Below are 18,150 nucleotides of genomic sequence, written 5' to 3'. Positions count from 1 at the left end.
AGCCATTTCTCGCCCTTTTATTTATTTGCGGGGGGGGTGAGGGAAATAGGGGTGAGGGGCAGATTTCTATCCCAACGGGGTCTACTGATTTTTCATTTGTCTGGGTGCCTCCCCCAGCCAATTTCTCGCCCTTTTATTCATTTATTTGTGGGGGGGGGGGTGAGGGAAATAGGGGTGAGGGGCAGATTTCTATACCGATGGGTCTACTGATTTTTCATTTTGTCTGGGACCTCCCCCAGCCATTTCTTGCCCATTTATTCATTTATTTGTGGGAGGGGGGTGAGGAAATGGGTGAGGGGCAGATTTCTATACCGATGGGTCTACTGATTTTTCATTCTGTCTGGGGCCTCCCCCAGCCATTTCCCTCCCTTTTATTCATTTATTTGCGGGGGGGGGGGTGTGTGTGTGAGGGAAATAGGGGTGAGGGGCAGATTTTTATACCGATGGGTCTACTGATTTTTCATTTTGTCTGGGACCTCCCCCAGCCATTTCTTGCCCATTTATTCATTTATTTGTGGGAGGGGGGTGAGGAAATGGGTGAGGGGCAGATTTCTATACCGTTGGGTCTACTGATTTTTCATTCTGTCTGGGGCCTCCCCCAGCCATTTCTCGCCCTTTTATTCATTTATTTGCGGGGGGGAAGGGAAATAGGGGTGAGGGGCAGATTTCTATCCCGATGGGTCTACTGATTTTTCATTCTGTCTGGGCCCTCCCCCAGCCATTTCTCGCCCATTTATTCATTTATTTGTGGGAGGGGGGTGAGGAAATGGGTGAGGGGCAGATTTCTAACACGATGGGTCTACTGATTTTTCATTCTGTCTGGGCCCTCCCCCAGCTATTTCTCGCCCTTTTATTCATTTATTTGCGGGGGGTCGGGGTGGGTGAGGGAAATAGGGATGAGGGGCAGATTTCTATCCCGATGGGTCTGCTGATTTTTCATTCTGTCTGGGGCCTCCCCCCAGCCATTTCTCGCCCATTTATTCATTTATTTGTGGGAGGGGGTGAGGAAATGGGTGAGGGGCAGATTTCTATCCGATGGGTCTACTGATTTTTCATTTTGTCTGGGGCCCTCCCCCAGCCATTTCTCGCCCTTTTATTCATTTATTTGCGGGGGGGGGTGAGGGAAATAGGGGTGAGGGGCAGATTTATATGCCGATGGGTCTACTGATTTTTCATTCCTTCTAGGCCCTCCCCCCGCCATTTCTCGCCCTTTTATTCATTTATTTGCGGGGGGGTGAGGGAAATAGGGGTGAGGGGCAGATTTCTACCCCGATGGGTCTACTGATTTTTCATTTTGTCTAGGGCCTCCTCCCCCAGCCATTTCTCGCCTTTTTATTGATTGATTTGCGGGCCCAGCCAAACTTGACTGGAAAAGAAGGGCGGCCTGAGGTGGAGGGGCGCGCGCCTGAGGAGCGGCGGTGATCCCGTGACGTCACGGGCGGGCCGGCCAATGGGGAGGCCGGGCTGGGGGGAGGGCGGAAGTGACGCGCGCCGTCTCCCTCCGCGGGGCGAGAGGGTCGGGGGGGAGGGGGGGGCGGCGGCTCGGTCTCTCCCCCGCGCCAGCTTGGCTCCCCCGGACCCGGAGCCCGCGATTCTTCGGCGACTCCACTCCCCCCGGGGCCCCCCTCCCTCCTCGCTGGGGGGGGGAGGGTGCGAAAAAGCAGCCCCCCACCCCGAAAAAAAAATTCCCATCCCCACATCAAAACACAACGCCCTCCCCCCCCGCGCAAGCCAGAGGGGGGCGCTTCCTCTCGCCCCTCGAAGGCGCCATTGGGTACCCACCCCCTCCTCCTCCTCCTCCTCCTCCACCCGGGTGCGAGGTCCCTTTAAGGCGACGGCGCCTTTCTCAGGGCAGACACCCAGCGGCGGCGGCGGCGCGAGGTGAGTGAGCGTTAACCGTCCCCTCCCCCGCCCCGGGGCGTCCATCATCACCCCCCCCTCCCCCCAGCGTGGCGGGATCCGTTATCTTTTTCGGTTGGCGGAGGCGAGACAATAGGCGGGGGGGGGGGGGGGGGAGGCGCGCGCGCCCCCGCTACGAGACCAGGCGCGAGCGAGGCGGGGGGCGCGCATGCGCGCGGAGCAGGATGAGCCGCAGAAGGGTTAACTCCCCTCCTCCCGCGAGGACGTGCGTTGGGGGGGCGCGCGCGCGCCCCCCCCACGTCATCACACAGACGGACGGACGGCGAGCGCCCCCAGCAGGGGCCGGCGGCGTGCGCGCGCACGCACGCACGCCCGGCGCGAGGCGGCCCGGAGAGAGGGGGCGTGCGCGTGCGCGTCCCTCACCCCAGAAGGAGGAGGCGTGCGTGCGCGTCCCCCACCCCAGAAGGAGGAGGTGCGAGGGAGGCGTGCGTGCGCGCGCGTGCGCGTCCCTCACCCCAGAAGAAGGAGGCGCGAGGCAGGCGTGCGTGCGCGTGCGCGTCCCTCACCCCAGAAGGAGGCGGCGCGCGCGCGCGCGCGCACGGGGCGGTTTGTGAGGCGATGGAGGGGGAGGGGAGCATCCCGCAGCCCCCGCCGCCGCGCCTGGACTGTCATTCATTCATTCATATTCACTCATTCATTCATTCCGTCGTAATACGATTGATGATGATTTATTGAGCGCTTACTACGAGCCCACTGTTGGGTAGGCTTCCCACACTGAGCCCCCTCCTTCCTCTCCCCCTCCCCATCCCCCCGCCTTACCTCCTTCCCCTCCCCACAGCACCTGTATAGATGTTTGTACGGATTTATTACTCTATTTTATTTGTACATAAATACATTTGTGTATGTACATATTACGTGTAAATGTATTTACACACATGCCATCATCATCAATCGTATTTATTGAGCGCTTACTGGGTGCTGAGCACCGGACTGAGCGCTTGGGAAGTCCAAGTTGGCAACATCTAGAGACAGTTGCTACCCAACAGTGGGCTCACAGTCGAGAAGGGGGAGACAGAGAACAAAACCAAACATACTAACAAAGTAAAATAGAATAGATATCAATCAATCAATCAATCAATCAATCGTATTTATTGAGCGCTTACTATGTGCAGAGCACCGTACTAAGCGCTTGGGAAGTACAAATTGGCAACACATAGAGACAGTCCCTACCCAACAGTGGGCTCACAGTCTAAAAGGGGGAGACAGAGAACAGAACCAAACATAATAACAAAATAAAATAAATGGAATAGATAGGTACAAGTAAAATAAATAAATAGATAGAGTAATAAATCTGTACAAACATATATACATATATACAGGTGCTGTGGGGAAGGGAAGGAGGGAAGATGGGGGGATGGAGGGGGGACAAACATCTGTATAGATGTTTGTACGTATTTATTACTCTATTTTATTTGTTACTTGCTGTTTGTTACATATTTATTACTCTATTTATTTATTTATTTATTTATTTTACTTGTACATTTCTATCCTATTTATTTTATTTTGTTGGTATGTTTGGTTCTGTTCTCTGTCTCCCCCTTTTAGACTGTGAGCCCACTGTTGGGTAGGGACTGTCTCTGTGTGTTGCCAATTTGTACTTCCCAAGCGCTTAGTACAGTGCTCTGCACATAGTAAGCGCTCAATAAATACGATTGATTGATTTGTACATACATACATTTATGCATTTACATATTACATGTAAATGTATTTACATACACTTGTACATGCCCTCCCTCTGCCCATCCGCCAAGCTAGCTCTCTTCCTCCCTTCAAGGCCCTGCTGAGAGCTCCCCTCCTCCAGGAGGCCTTCCCAGACTGAGCCCCTTCCTTCCTCTCCCCCTCGTCCCCCTCTCCATCCCCTCCGCCTTACCTCCTTCCCTTCCCCACAGCACCTGTATATATGTATATATGTTTGTGCATATTTATTACTCTATTTACTTTACTTGTACATATCTATTGTATTTATTTTATTTTGTTAATATGTTTGGTTTAGACTGTAAGCCCACTGTTGGGTAGGGACTGTCTCTATGTGTTGCCAACTTGTACTTCCCAAGCGCTTAGTACAGTGCTCTGCACACAGTAAGCGCTCAATAAATACAATTGATGATGATGATGTTGATATTCTATTTATTTTATTTTGTTAATATGTTTTGTTTTGTTGTCTGTCTCCCCCTTCTAGACTGTGAGCCCACTGTTGGGTAGGGACCGTCTTTATATGTTGCCAACTTGGACTTCCCAAGCGCTTTGTACAGTGCTGTTCACACAGTAAGCACTCAATAAATACGACTGAATGAATCCCCCCTTTACCTCCTTCCCCTCCCCACAGCACCTGTATATATGTATATATGTTTGCACGTATTTATTACTCTATTTATTTTGTTTGTACATATTTATTCTATTTATTTTATTTTGTTAATATGTTTTGCTTTGTTCTCTGTCTCCCCCTTCTAGACTGTGAGCCCACTGTTGGGTAGGGACCGTCTCTATATGTTGCCAAGTTGTACTTCCCAAGCACTTAGTACAGTGCTCTGCACACAGTAAGCACTCAATAAATACGATTGAATGAATGAACGAATCCCCCCTCCATCTCCCCCGTCTTACCACCTTCCCTTCCCCACAGCACCTGTACATATAATAATAATAATAATAATGGCATTTATTAAGCGCTTACTATGTGCAAAGCACTGTTCTAAGCGCTGGGGGCGGGGGGGATACAAGGTGATCAGGTTGTCCCACGGAGGGCTCACAAGCTTAATCCCCATTTTACAGATGAGGTAGCTGAAGCTCAGAGAAGTTAAGTGACTTGCCCAAGGTCACACAGCAGACATGTGACAGAGCTGGGATTCGAACCCATGACCTCTGACTCCAAAGCCCGGGCTCTTTCTAGTGAGCCATGCATGCTTCTCATATATGTTTGAGATACATATATATATATATATATGTAAATATGTTTGTACATATTTATTACTCTATTTTACTTGTACATATCTTATTTATCTTATTTTGTTAATATCAATCAGTCAATCAGTCGTACTTATTGAGCGCTTACTGTGTGCAGAGCACTGGACTAAGCACTTGGGAAGTCCAAGTTGGCAACATCTAAAGACGGTCCCTACCCAACAGTGGGCTCACAGTCTAAAAGGGGGTGACAGAGAACAAAACCAAACATACTAACAAAATAAATAGAATAGATATGTAATATGTTTGGTTTTGTTGTCTGTGTCCCCCTTCTAGACTGTGAGCCCACTGTTGGGTAGGGACTGTCTCTAGATGTTGCCAACTTGGACTTCCCAAGCGCTTAGTCCAGTGCTCTGCACACAGTAAGTGCTCAATAAATACGATTGATTGATTGAGTGATTGATTGCAGAGCACTGGACTAAGCGCTTGGGAAGTCCAAGTTGGCAACATAGAGAGCCGGTCCCTACCCAACAGCGGGCTCACAATCTAGAAGGGGGAGACAGACAACAAAACATATTAACAAAATAAAATAAATATGTACAAATAAAATAGAGCAATAAATACGTACAAGCATATATACATATATACAGGTGCTGTGGGGAGGGGAAGGAGGTAAGGTGGAGGGGAAGGAGGTAAGGTGGAGGGGGAGAGGAAGGAGGGGGCTCAGTGTGGGAAGGCCTCCTCGAGGAGGTGAGCTCTCAGTGAGCGCTTACTGTGTGCGGAGCACTGTACTAAGCGCTTGGGAAGTCCCAAGTTGGCAACGGATAGAGACGGTTCCTACCCAACAGCGGGCTCACAGTCTAGAAGGGGGAGACAGAGAACAAAACATATTAACAAAATAAATATGTACAAATAAAATAGAGTAATAAATATGTACAAACATATATACAGGTGTGTGGGGAGGGGAAGGAGGTAAGGCGGAGGGGATCAATCAATCAAATCAATCAATGTCGTATTTATTGAGCACTTACTGTGTGCAGAGCACTGGACTAAGCGCTTGGGAAGTCCAAGTTGGCAACATCTAGAGCCGGTCCCTACCCAACAGTGGGCTCACACTCTAGAAGGGGGAGACAGAGAACAAAGCATATTAACAAAATAAAATAAATATGTACAAATAAAATAGAGTAATAAATATGTACAAACATATATACATCTATACAGGTGCTGTGGGGAGAGGAAGGAGGTAAGGCTCAGGGGAGGGGGAGAGGAAGGAGGGGGCTCAGTGTGGGAAGGCCTCCTGGAGGAGGTGAGCTCTCAGTAGGGCTCTGAAGGGAGGAAGAGAGCTAGTTTTGCAGATTTGAGGCGGGGGGCGAGGATTCCTGGGGCCGGGCGCCATGTTCATCCGGGGACTATTTTCTCTGGGCTCCCGTCCTTGCCCTGCCCCGCTCAGGCCCACCAGGCGGGACCCTCCCCCTCATTCCCGCCGCCCCTTAATAACAATAATAATAATAATAATATCGGCATGTATTAAGCACTTACTATGTGCGAAGCACTGTTCTAAGTGCTGGGGAGGTTACCAGGTGATGAGATGGCCCCACGGGGGGCTCACAGTCTTCAGAGAAGCAGAGTAGCTCAAGGGAAAGAGCCCGAGCTTGGGAGTCAGCGGTCATGGGTTCAAATCCTGCCCCCCCCCCCCCCCCCCCAATGTCAGCTCTTTGACCTCGGGCAAGTCACTTCACTCCCCTGTGCCTCAGTTACCTCATCTGTAAAATGGGGATTAAAGCTGTGAGCCCCACGTGGGACAATCTGATCACCTCGTACCCCCCTCCAGTGCTTAGAGCAGTGCTTTGCACATAGTAAGCACTTAACAAATGCCATCATTATTATTATTACTCATCCCCATTTTCCAGATGAGGGAACTGAGGCGCAGAGAAGTGAAGTGACTCGCCCCTAGTCACCCAGCTGACAGTTGGCGGAGCCGGGATTCGAACCCATGACCTCTGACTCCAAAGCCCGAGCCCTTCCCACTGAGCCACGCTGCTGCGGGCGACGGCAAGGGGCCCGCCCCCCGGGACCACCCGCGGAGGGCCAGGTTGGGGTCAGGGGTCAGGGTCGGGCCCGCTCCTCGGGGACTTCTAGACTGTGAGCCCATTGTGGGGTGGGGACCGTCTCTAGATGTTGCCAACTTGTCCTTCCTGAGCGCTTAGTACAGTGCTCTGCACCCAGGAAGCGCTCAATAAGTACGATTGAGTGAGTGAATGAACGACTCCAGGCTGGGCCCAAGGATGTAGATGAGTAAAGCCAGTTGTCCGCCATCCCCCAGGACAAGGCCGAGATGAGTCGGAGGACCCGGCTTCTGTGCCCAGCTCGCCCACTGGGTGACCAGCCGGCTTTCCCGGGCCTCGGCTTCCTCATCCCCGTGCCCGGCAAAAGATACCCGCTCTCCTTTCCCGTAGACTGACAGGGACCGGATCCTCCCCGATGACCCCGGTGTGGGGAGGGCGGCCGGACCTCCGCCGGGGCGGTGGGCACGGAGCTCCGCGGACAAGGGGGCGGTGGCAGCGGGGGGGAAGCGGCCCCCGAGGGCATCCTGAACGGGTGAGCTCCGGGGTGGGAGCGCGGGAAGTTTGGGAAGCACGGGCACGAGAGACACCCGGGGTATCTCGGGCCGCCGGCCTCGCCGCCGGAGATGGTACGTCGGAGGAAGCCAGCGAGGGTTTGTGTTTGAGCGCCCGCCCGCCCGTGTGCGCCGGAGTCTCCTGCCTTGGCCCCCCTTCCCGCCACTTCTGTCTAGACTGTAAGCCCGTTAAGGGCAGGGAATGCGTGTGTTTATTGTTGTATCGCCCTCTCCCAAGCGCTCAGTCCCATGCTTTGCACACGGTAAGCCCTCAATAAATACGATTGAAGAAACTGAATGATTTACTGGGAAGAGGTCGGTTCCCCGGGAGGCCTCGGTTGAAGGTCCGACGGGGCGGGTGTTAATGCGTTAGGGGGTCCACACGGTGGGCGTAGGGACCGCCAGGGCTGGGGAAGGGGAGGGGGCAGGGGCCGCCAGGCCGCCGTGCCCGTGGCTGCCCTCCAGTCTCGGCTCTGCCCGCCGGGACCGGTCCAGAAGCGGGCAAGGTTCCTGATGGCAAAAGCGCGCCGGGTGGGCGCTCTGCGAGGCAGACGCCTCCGGCTGGCATCCCAGCACGGGCGGGTGGCACCCCGCGGCGGGCACCGTGCCGACCGTGGGGTCCTTCCCATCCAGGCAGGCCCCTCACCACGGGCTGCCGCCGCCCCCCCACCCCCCCAGTCGCTCGACGCGGTCAGGGCGCCGCGACCGGTCACGCCGGGAGACTCGGCCCCGGTGGCGTGAAGCTGGCAGAGGGTGGTGGGGTGACTCCACAGGGTACCCACCCCAATTCCTTCCTCGGAGCCCCTGGTCCTTTGTGGCGGGCAAGCGTTCCCTGGCGGGGGCCCACCAAGACCCCAACCCTCTCGGACACCGTCCCCGACACCACCCCCCTGCCTTCCGTGGGGCAGGGCTGAAGGGGGTAGAGCCCAGGGCTGGGAGTCGGAAGGTCCTGGTTTCTAATCCTGGCTCTGCCGCTTGTCTGCCGTGGGACCCTGGATAAGTCACTTCACTTCTCTGGGCCTCACTTCCCTGCACCAGCCAAATGGGGATGGAGAGTGTGAGCCCCCCATGGGGCAGGGTCGGCGTCCAACTTGATTAAGCTTGTATCTACCCCAACGCTCTGTACGGGGTCTGGCACACAATAAGCGCTTAACAAATACCGTTAAGAGCCAAGCAAAACCCGGGGAGGGGCGGGGCCGAGGCCAGGCCCCCGCCGCTCCGCTGCCCCCCGGATGGCGGGGGGACTCGGGGGTGAGGGGTAAAGGTCGGCGTTCCCCGTCTTCCCGGCAGCATGGCGGACACCGACCTGTTCATGGAGTGCGAGGAGGAGGAGCTGGAGCCGTGGCAGAAGATCAGCGACGTCATCGAGGACTCGGTGGTGGAGGACTACAACTCCGTGGATAAGACGGCCACAGGTGCCCCCCCGCGGCCCTCGCCCCGCCGTCCCCCGCCCCCCGCCCCGGGAAGTGGGTCACGGTGGCGGCGCTCGCCCGGGAGCTCCCCCGGGAAAGGGGTGGCGGCCCCGGGCCGGCCCGGGCACCGGGGGAAGGAAGAGACGTCACTCTCGCCCTCGAGACGCTCACGGTCCCCGGGAGGGGAGACGGCGGAGGGCACGCCGGGACCTTCCGCTCCGAGGGGGCAGAGGAGAGGGCCGTCGCGTCCCCCGTCCCCTCTCCGGCCTCGCCTCGGGGGTGGTCTCCGGGCGAGGGCACGGTCAGCGGCGCCCAGGGCTGCCCGGTGTCTCCCTGCCTCGCCCGCCCTTCCCTCCCCCTCTCCTATCTTCCCTCCTTCCGTCCCCTCTGTCCGTCCGCCCCTCCCTCCGTGTCTCCCCACCCCCGTCCCCTGAATGTCGAGTGACTGTGCTGGTGATGGACCGCCCGCTGGGGTTATCGACGGGGCGGGGACGGGGACGGGGACGGGGACAGGGTAGCGGGGCCGGCTCCCACCCGCCGTCGGAGCCCAAGGTCGCTGCCGGCTGGGGCCCCGCCACCGTTGGATGGGCGTAGGCGGGCAGAAGGTGGGGACGACGGCGTCTGGGGGTCACGACGGACCCGTGGGGGGCCGGGGAAGGACGGCACCAGGTGACCAGGGAGAGCACCCAGAGGGGAGGGCGCCGACGTGGAGTGGCCCGGGGCGGGCAGGAGGAAACCGGTCTTTCCCGGAGGACGGGAGGCCGCGGCGGTGGGGAGGGTCGGCAGGTCCCGGAGGAGTGCGGACGGACCTCCAGGCCGGGCGGCCCGGAGCGGGGAGGGTCTCGGGCGAGGCCGCCGGCCCCTCCGCGGCCCCCAGGTTGTCGGGTGAGGACGGTGAGGGTCCGCCGGCCCGGCCCCCCGCAAGTGACCGAGCTCCCCCGCGCCTCCCCCCCCCGCCCCCCAACCCCCGCCAGTGTCCGTCAGCCTGCAGCCGGTCCCGGCCCCCGTGCCCGCCGTGGCCCACGCTCCCGTCGGAGCCCACCTGTCTACGACCACCAGCGGAAACGGCGGCAACCAGAGCAGCGACGGCGCCAAGGAGACGCTCGGCGCCAACAACGATGGTAAAATGGGGGGCGGAGGGGGCGCTTCCCGGGTCCCGTGAGGTGCCACCCGCCCGAGGAGGAGTGGGGAAACGAGAGCAGGCCGGCGGGTCCCTTTGCCCTCCTCCCCCGCCCCGCCACAACCGGGAGGGTGCGGGGGCCGCCGAGGGAGACGTGGTCCCTGGGGTTTAGTGCCCGCCTTGGTCACCGGGTGCAGGAGCTGGGCTCAGGGAGGCTGTGGGGGTTTGTGCGTGGGTGCGTGCGTGGGTGCGTGTGTGTCTCCCCATCTTTCCGTCTGTCCGTCGCCCTCCCCGTTCTGCCCTCCCCTTGCCCGACCCTCCCCACCTGTCACTTAGAGCCCACCCACCCCTCAGGCCCGTGGGCTGCGTATGCCAGGCCCGCGGGCGGCGAGGCCGGCACCGACTTGAACCCAGAGGGCGGGAGAAGGCACCGTCTGCCCTCGCCCGCAGATCCCCGGCGGCCCCACGGCCCGGCCGGGTGCCGCCGCCCGCGCCTCCCGTCGGCCCCGGGCCCTGATAATCAATGAGGGCTTCCCTCGAGCCGGTCGGGAACTGGGCGGGAATTGCGCAGGAGGGAGCGGGGAGGGCCGGCGGGCTCCGGCCACGAGGGGTGAGGTGGCCCGGTGAGGATGGCGGGGCCGGGCTCGGAGCCGCGGATGGGATGGCCCCGTTGGCACGGCTCCCGCCGGCCTGGCTCCCCCCCCCCCCCTTCCCGTCCCGGGAAACCCTCCCTCCTGGCTCCCGGCCCGAGGGAGCAGGTGGCCATCCGGCCCTCCGTCCGGCCCGTGGCTTCCGTCCCGCCGGCGAGGGGAGGGCCCGGCCGGTTTCCCCCCCCCCCCCAGCCCCCTTTCCCGCGGTGTCCGCTGACGCCCCTGCCCTCTCCCCATCCAGCCGGCAACCCCCTGGTGCAGCCGGGCGGGCAGCCGCTCATCCTGGCCCAGAACCCCCGCCTCCGGGCTGGGCGCCATGGTCACCCAGCCCGTGCTGCGGCCCGTTCAGGTCATGCAGAACGCCAACCACGTGACCAACTCGCCGGGTGACCTCCCAGCCCATCTTCATCACCACGCAGGTGAGGGGGCCGGGGCGGGCGGGCGGGCGGCCCCGACCCCCCGCGCGGCCCATCCCTCCCCCGCCCGACCAGCCGTCCTCCTCCTCGGCCCCCGCAGGGGTTCCCGGTCAGGAACGTCCGGCCGGTGCAGAACACCATGAACCAGGTGGGGATCGTCCTGAACGTGCAGCAGGGCCAGACGGTCCGACCCATCACTCTGGTCCCAGGTGAGGGCCCTGCGACGCCCGCCCCCCGTCCCGCTCCCGGCGCCGCCCGCCCGCCCGGCTGACCGCACTCCCTCCCCGTCTCTCGCCCCAGCGCCGGGGACGCAGTTTGTGAAGCCGGCGGTCGGCGTGCCCCAGGTCTTCTCCCAGGTGGCCCAGGTGCGGCCCGGAGGCTCGCTGCCCGTGCGCCCGGCCACCAACACCTTCACCACGGTCATCCCGGCCACGCTGACCATCCGCAGCACCGTGCCGCAGACCCAGGCGCAGCAGACCAAGTCCACCCCCAGCACCTCTGCCGCCGGGCCCGCCCCCTCCGCCGCCCCCTCCCCCCGCCGCCGCCGCCCGGCCCGCCCGCCAACCCCAAGCTAGGTGAGGCCCGGGGGGGCGGGGCGGGCCCCGCGGCGGGGGCGAGGGGACGGCGTCTCACCTCCCCGTTCAGCGCCCCCGTTGCCCTCTCCCTCGGCAGTGAGCGTCGCCAGCTTCGTCACGGTCCAGCGTGCCAGCGGGGCCGGCGAGAACAGCCACGAGGTGGCCAAGCTGGTCAACACCCTGCACACGGTGCCGTCGCTGGGGCCGAGCCCCGGGCCCGACGGCAGCCCCGCCCACGGCTCCCAGCGGCCCGGGGGCCCCGAGGGCCCGGCCAAGAAAGGTACCCTCCCGCCCCGCCCCAACCCCCCCCGGGGGGGCCGGCCGGGCCGCCCGCGCCCACCCGCCCTCTCCTCCCTCCCCTCGCAGTGTCGTCTCCCGTCCCGGCCTTCGACCTCCAGGACGGCGGCCGGAAGGTCTGCCCGCGGTGCAACGCCCAGTTCCGCGTCACCGAAGCCCTGCGAGGCCACATGTGTGTGAGTGACGCCGGGGGGGACCCCCGGGCCCCGGAGGGGAGGGGGGGCGGGCGGCCGGGAGGAGGCTCCCGGGGCCAGCGGCCGCCTTCCCGCCCCCCCCGCAGTACTGCTGCCCGGAGATGGTGGAGTTCCTGAAGAAGGGCAAGTCCCTGGAGCCGGAGCCGGGCCTCCCGCCGCCGGCCGGAGCCCCGTCCCCCGAGAGGGCGGCCCCCGTCGCCCCCTCGGCCGCCTCCACGCCCGCGCCCGCCCTGTCGCCCCCGGCCCGGCCGCCCGAGCCGGGGGGCGAGGCCGCGGGCGACGGGGCCCAGAGCAAGCTCATCATGCTGGTGGACGACTTCTACTACGGGGCGCGACAGCGGCAAGGTGGGCCAGCTGCTCAGCTTCCCCAAAGTGCCCACCTCCTTCCGCTGCCCCCACTGTACCAAGCGGCTGAAGAATAACATCCGGTAGGAGGGCCGGCGGGGGCGCGGAGGGGGCCCGGGGCGGGGGCCCGGGGGGCGGGCCTGACCCCGCCGCCCCCGCCTCCGCCCCGGCGCAGGTTCATGAACCACATGAAGCACCACGTGGAGCTGGACCAGCAGAACGGGGAAGTGGACCGTGCACACGGCCTGCCAGCACTGCTACCGGCCAGTTCACCACGCCCTTCCAGCTGCAGTGTCACCTGGAGAGCGTGCACAGCCCCTACGAGTCCACCAGTGAGTGCCCGCCGGGCGGGCCGGGGCGGGCACGGGCGGGCGGAGGGAGGGCCGGGGCGGTGACCCGGCTCTCGTGTCGCCCGCCGTCCCCTCAGCCAAGTGCAAGATCTGCGAGTGGGCGTTCGAGAGCGAGCCGCTCTTCCTGCAGCACATGAAGGACACGCACAAGCCCGGGGAGATGCCTTACGTCTGCCAGGTACCGAACCGGGGGCCGCGCGGGGGGGCGGGCGGCCGCGCGGGCGGGCGCCGGGCCCCTGACGGTCGGGGCGTCCCTCCCCCCCAGGTGTTGTCAGTACCGCTCGTCGCTGTACTCGGAGGTGGACAGCCACTTCCGGATGATCCACGAGGACACCCGGCACCTGCTGTGCCCCTACTGCCTCAAGGTCTTCAAGAACGGCAACGCCTTTCAGCAGCACTTCATGAGACACCAGGTAACCCCGGGACGGGGCGCGGCGGGGGGGGTGCTTGGCGCGGGGCGGGCGCTGAGCGCGGGCCTGTCTCCCCCAGAAGAAGAGCGTCTACCACTGCAACAAGTGCCGCCTGCAGTTCCTCTTCGCCAAGGACAAGATCGAACACAAGCTGCAGCACCACAAGACCTTCCGCAAGCCCAAGCAGCTCGAGGGGCTCAAGCCGGGCACCAAGGTAGGGGCCGGGCGCCGCCCCCCCCCCCAATCAATCGATCGTATTTATTGAGCGCTTACTGCGTGCGGAGCACTGGACCCCTCGTCCCCCTCTCCATCCCCCCGTCTTACCTCCTTCCCTTCCCCACAGCACCTGTATATATGTATATATGGTTGTACATATTTATTACTCTATTTATTTTACTTGTACATTTCTATCCTACTTATTTTTTGTTGGTATGTTTGGTTCTGTTCTCTGTCTCCCCCTTTTAGACTGTGAGCCCACTGTTGGGTAGGGACCGTCTCTATGTGATGCCAACTTGGACTTCCCAAGCGCTTAGTACAGTGCTCTGCACACAGTAAGCGCTCAATAAATACGATTGATTGATTGATTGATTGATTGACGAAGCGCTCGGGAAGTCCAAGTTGGCACCTCGTTCCACAGGTGACCATCCGGGCCTCCCGAGGGCAGCCGCGCACGGTGCCCGTGTCCGCCGCCGACACACCGCCCGGCGCCCCGCAGGAAGCGGCGCCGCCGGCCGGGCTCGCGGACCCCCAGCCCATCTTCCTCTACCCGCCCTTCCAGCGCAGCGCCCAGAAGCGAGCCGTCAGGAAGATGTCAGTGTCTCCCCGGCGCCGTGGGCGGGAGGGTGGGTCGGCGGGCCGATGGGCGGCTGTGCGCGTTGCTCGTGGGGGGGCCCGCCTTCCTCCCCTCCCGGAGCCGACCCCAAGACGGCCGGGGGGCTTGATGGGGCGGCCGGGCGGGTGGACAGGAGGGAGAGGCGAGGGAGGTCCTGCTCCCCCGCCGACGGGGTCTCCCCCGGTCCCCCTCTCCCGCAGGAGCGTCATGGGCCGGCAGACGTGCCTGGAATGCAGCTTCGAGATCCCGGATTTCCCCAACCACTTCCCCACCTACGTGCACTGCTCGCTCTGCCGCTACAGCACCTGCTGCTCCCGCGCTTACGCCAACCACATGATCAAGTGGGTGTCCCCCTCCTCCCTCCCCACGCCCCCCTCCCCGCCCCCCGCGATTGGGGCTGACGGGCTTCCGCGTGTCGTCCCCGCCACCGTGTCTTTCAGCAATCACGTTCCTCGGAAGAGTCCCAAGTACTTGGCTCTGTTTAAAAACTCTACCGCCAGGTGAGGTGTCCCCCCCCACTCCGTTCCCCCCGGGGCGGGCGGCGGGAGGGGCGAGGCCCCCCGGGCGGATCTCAACGGCAGCCCGTCCTTTGTCTCCCCTCCGCGCCGGGACCAGCGGGGCCATGCTGGCCTGCTCCTCCTGCCTCTTCGTCACCTCGGTCGGAGACGCCATGGCCAAGCATCTGGTGTTCAACCCTTCGCACCGGTCCAGCACCATCCGGCTGCGGGGTGAGTGGGCTCCGCGCCCCGGCGGGGCGGGGGAGCGAGGCGGGGCCGCGGGCCGGGCCTGACCTCGGCGGTGTGCGCGTTTCGTCCCCAGGACCCACCTGGATGGCCGCCCATTCAAGGTAACCCCCTTCCGTCCACCCTTGGACGGGTTTTCCGTTGCGGGCGGTCGCCCCGGGAGGGACGAGGGTCCGGGGGGGGGAGGACGCCGTCCAGCATCCGACGGGGCCGAGGGTCTCACGCGGGAGCGGGCGGCGGCCGCCCGCCCTCCTCCCCTCTCCGCTCTCCTCTTCCTCCCCAGGCTCTGCGCGGCCCCCGACCGGGGCGTGAGGACCCCCCACCCGCCGGCCCCCGCCTGCCCCCCGAACCGCGTCTCCGCCGGGAACCCCCCGCCGCCGCCGCCGCCGCCCCCGCCGCCCGAGCCCCGGGAGCCGGCGTCCGCCGCCGCCGACCCCGAGGGGGGCGAGGGGCCCCGGCGCGGGCGGGGAGCCGGAGGAGGGGGCGACGGCGTCGGCGTCGGCGTCGGCGTCCAGGAAGGAGCAGCTGTCGGTGAAGAAGCTGCGGGTGGTCCTGTTCGCCCTGTGCTGCACCACGGAGCAGGCGGCCGAGCACTTCCGCAACCCGCAGCGGCGCATCCGGCGCTGGCTGCGGCGCTTCCGGGCCTCGCAGGGGGAGAGCCTGGAGGGCAAGTACCTGAGCCTGGAGGCCGAGGAGAAGCTGGCCGAGTGGGTGCTGAGCCAGCGGGAGCAGCAGCTGCCCGTCAACGAGGAGACCCTGTTCCAGAAGGCCACCAAGATCGGGCGGGCCCTGGAGGGCGGCTTCAAGATCTCCTACGAGTGGGCCGTGCGCTTCATGCTGCGCCACCACCTCAGCCCCCACGCCCGCCGGGCCGTGGCCCACGCCCTGCCCAAGGAGGTGGCCGAGAGCGCCGGGCTCTTCGTCCAGTTCGTCCAGCGGCAGGTGCGCACGCAGGCCCTGGCGCCGGCCATGATCGCCGCCGTGGACGAGGTCTCCCTGTTCCTGGACGCGGAGCTGCTGGGCGGCGACGACCGCAAGGAGAACGCCCTGCAGACCGTGGGCGCCGGGGAGCCCTGGTGCGACGTGGTGCTGGCCATCCTGGCCGACGGCCGCCTGCTGCCCACGCTGGTGCTGCACCGGGGCCGGGCCGGGCCGCCGGGCCCGCCGGGGCCGGGCCGGGGGGCCGGGCCCGGGCCCGCGGCTGCTGCTGGAGGCCCGCGAGGGCGGCTACGGCGACGACGAGCTCATGGAGCTGTGGGCCGAGCGCGTCTGGCGGAAGCACGCGGCCGGCCAGCGGCGGCCCGGCCCGGCCAAGGGCCTGCTGGTGCTGGACTGCCACCGCGGCCACCTGGCCGAGGAGGTGCTGGCCCTGCTGGGCGGCTGCGGCACCCTGCCCGCCGTGGTGCCCGCCGGCTGCAGCTCCCGCGCCCAGCCGCTGGACGTGTGCATCAAGCGCGCCCTCAAGGGCTTCCTGCACAAGAAGTGGCGCGAGCGGGCCCGCCAGCTGGGCGAGGGCCCCGGGGACGCGGCCGCCCTGCTGCCGCTGGTGCTGGGCTGGCTGGCCGAGGCCGTGGCCGTCATCGGCGACTGCCCGGACCTGGTGCGCCGGTCCTTCCTGGTGGCCGGGGTGCTGCCCGGCCCCGACGGGGCCGCCGGCTCGCCCGGCCGCAACGCCGACGTGCAGGAGGAGCTCATCGCCGCCCTGGAAGGGCGGCTGCCGGCTCGCCGGGACCAACGCCCGCGGGGCCCGCCGGGCCCCGCCCCGCCCCGGCCCCCGGCCCCGGCACCGGCCCCGGTCCCGGCACCAGCCCGGCCCCGGCCGGGCCCCGAGGAGAAGGCGGCCGCGGGGGCCGGCCCGCCGGCCGAGCCCCCCGAGAGCCTGCACCAGCTCTTCGAGGGCGAGAGCGAGACCGAGTCCTTCTACGGCTTCGAGGAGGCCGATCTGGACCTCGCCGAGGTCTGAGCCTCCTCGGGAGGCCGGAGGCCGGACCCCCGGGGCGGGGGGCGGCGGCGGCTCCCTCTCCCCCCGCGCCCCCCCGTCCCGTCCCGTCCCGCCCCGGGGGCCGCCGGGCGGGCCCGCGCGGAAGCCGGAGGCGGCTGCCCGGGGCGGCGTGGTTTTCACCCCCTTTGGTTTTTTTTTGGCTCTTTTTTAAAGAAGAAAACTGAATCACTGTGTTTGGTATTTTTCCGACAAAAAAGCGAGAAACGGAGAGAAAAAAAAGAACTATCGTGCGGGAAGCCTCGGCTTTCAGTCCCCCCACCCCGTTCCCGAATCTCCCCAACCTCGACTGTATCATAGTCTCTTTTTCTTTCGGTTTTTTTAAATCATGCGGCCGAGAGCCTCTGGGCGTAACGTTGCTGTCTAACCAGTGTCCGTGTCAGGTCCGCCGCGCCCCAGGACCGGGGAGACGGCGGACGCAGAGATTATGTAGCTGACGAACGGTATATTTTATATATATATGTGTGTGTATATGTATATATATACACATATATATATGAGAGGAAAAAAACCTTTTTTTTTTCGTGGTCTTAACACTTTTTTTTACATAAACAGGCAAAAAGACAAAAAAAATGGAAAGCCTCCAGGCGCGCCCGCCCCCCGGCCCCCGTCGCGCCGGTCGCCATCAGTCTTGGGGTGCGGGGGCGGGAGGGGGCTCCGTCTTCACAAGCCAAAACGCGAGCGGGGGGTTGTCGTCCATCCCGGAGCCGATACTCCAAATGGGGGTGGGGGGCCCGTGTCCCATCCCCATTCCCCCCCCCCCCCGCAACCCCTGTGAACCCCGTTAACTTTTTCACTGCCAGCTCCCAGGAAGGGAGGAAGCAAACTGGGTAAACGAAAACACACACACACACACACGACTTTTATACGATTTGCATGTTGGAGGCGGCGGTTTTCTAGTGAGCGAACAGCGGTTTGTCCTCCCCGGGGGGACGGGGGGCTAGGGCCCCCCCTGACTCGGACCGACTCCCCCCCCCCCCCCCCCAGCCCCCGCCCCCGTAACTGGTTTGTCTCGGGAGTGTACAGATGTGGAACGTTTAATAAAGCGAGGGGAAATGATTTATACACGGCGGACTCTTTATTGGGGAGGGGCGGGGGACCTGCTGATGTCCCCTTCCGCCCCACCTCCGCTACCCCGGAAGCGCGTCCAGCGCAGAGTGGTTCTCCCATCCCCTCCCCACGTCAGCACACGGGTGCTCGGTTGGGCACGGCGGCAAACCCACCACGGGCCGTGCCCGCGGGCACCCGGAGCCGCCGCTTCCGTCGGCCAGAGACGAAGGGCACCGCGAGCCCTCTGCGTACGGCCCCATCAGCTCGTCTCGGCACGGGCACTCAGACAGCGGCCGCCCGCCCCAGAAGAAGGGTGGGGGGC

General features: G+C 63.4%; 1 protein-coding gene across 1 annotated transcript; it reads left to right on the top strand.

Moving 5' to 3' along the window:
• The first annotated feature begins 1,802 nt into the window (after positions 1 to 1,802).
• On the top strand, positions 1,803 to 16,799 carry POGZ (pogo transposable element derived with ZNF domain). The gene is given in 25 exon segments (XM_038768892.1): positions 1,803 to 1,881; positions 8,726 to 8,850; positions 9,822 to 9,968; positions 10,859 to 10,911; positions 10,913 to 11,002; positions 11,004 to 11,036; positions 11,134 to 11,242; positions 11,334 to 11,888; positions 11,975 to 12,081; positions 12,186 to 12,425; positions 12,427 to 12,527; positions 12,620 to 12,680; positions 12,682 to 12,708; positions 12,710 to 12,776; positions 12,872 to 12,974; positions 13,063 to 13,207; positions 13,284 to 13,418; positions 13,842 to 14,014; positions 14,237 to 14,377; positions 14,477 to 14,536; positions 14,652 to 14,764; positions 14,856 to 14,883; positions 15,063 to 15,164; positions 15,166 to 15,947; positions 15,979 to 16,799. Coding segments are annotated over 24 exon segments (4,260 nt in total). The 5' UTR covers positions 1,803 to 1,881; position 8,726; the 3' UTR covers positions 16,743 to 16,799.
• The last annotated feature ends 1,351 nt before the right edge of the window (positions 16,800 to 18,150 follow it).

The sequence above is a fragment of the Tachyglossus aculeatus genome, chromosome Y4 (assembly GCF_015852505.1).
Source record: "Tachyglossus aculeatus isolate mTacAcu1 chromosome Y4, mTacAcu1.pri, whole genome shotgun sequence".
Classification (NCBI taxonomy): Eukaryota; Metazoa; Chordata; class Mammalia; order Monotremata; family Tachyglossidae; genus Tachyglossus; species Tachyglossus aculeatus.
Note: the sequence above shows the minus strand (reverse complement) of the source record. Positions and strands in the feature narration are given on the sequence as shown.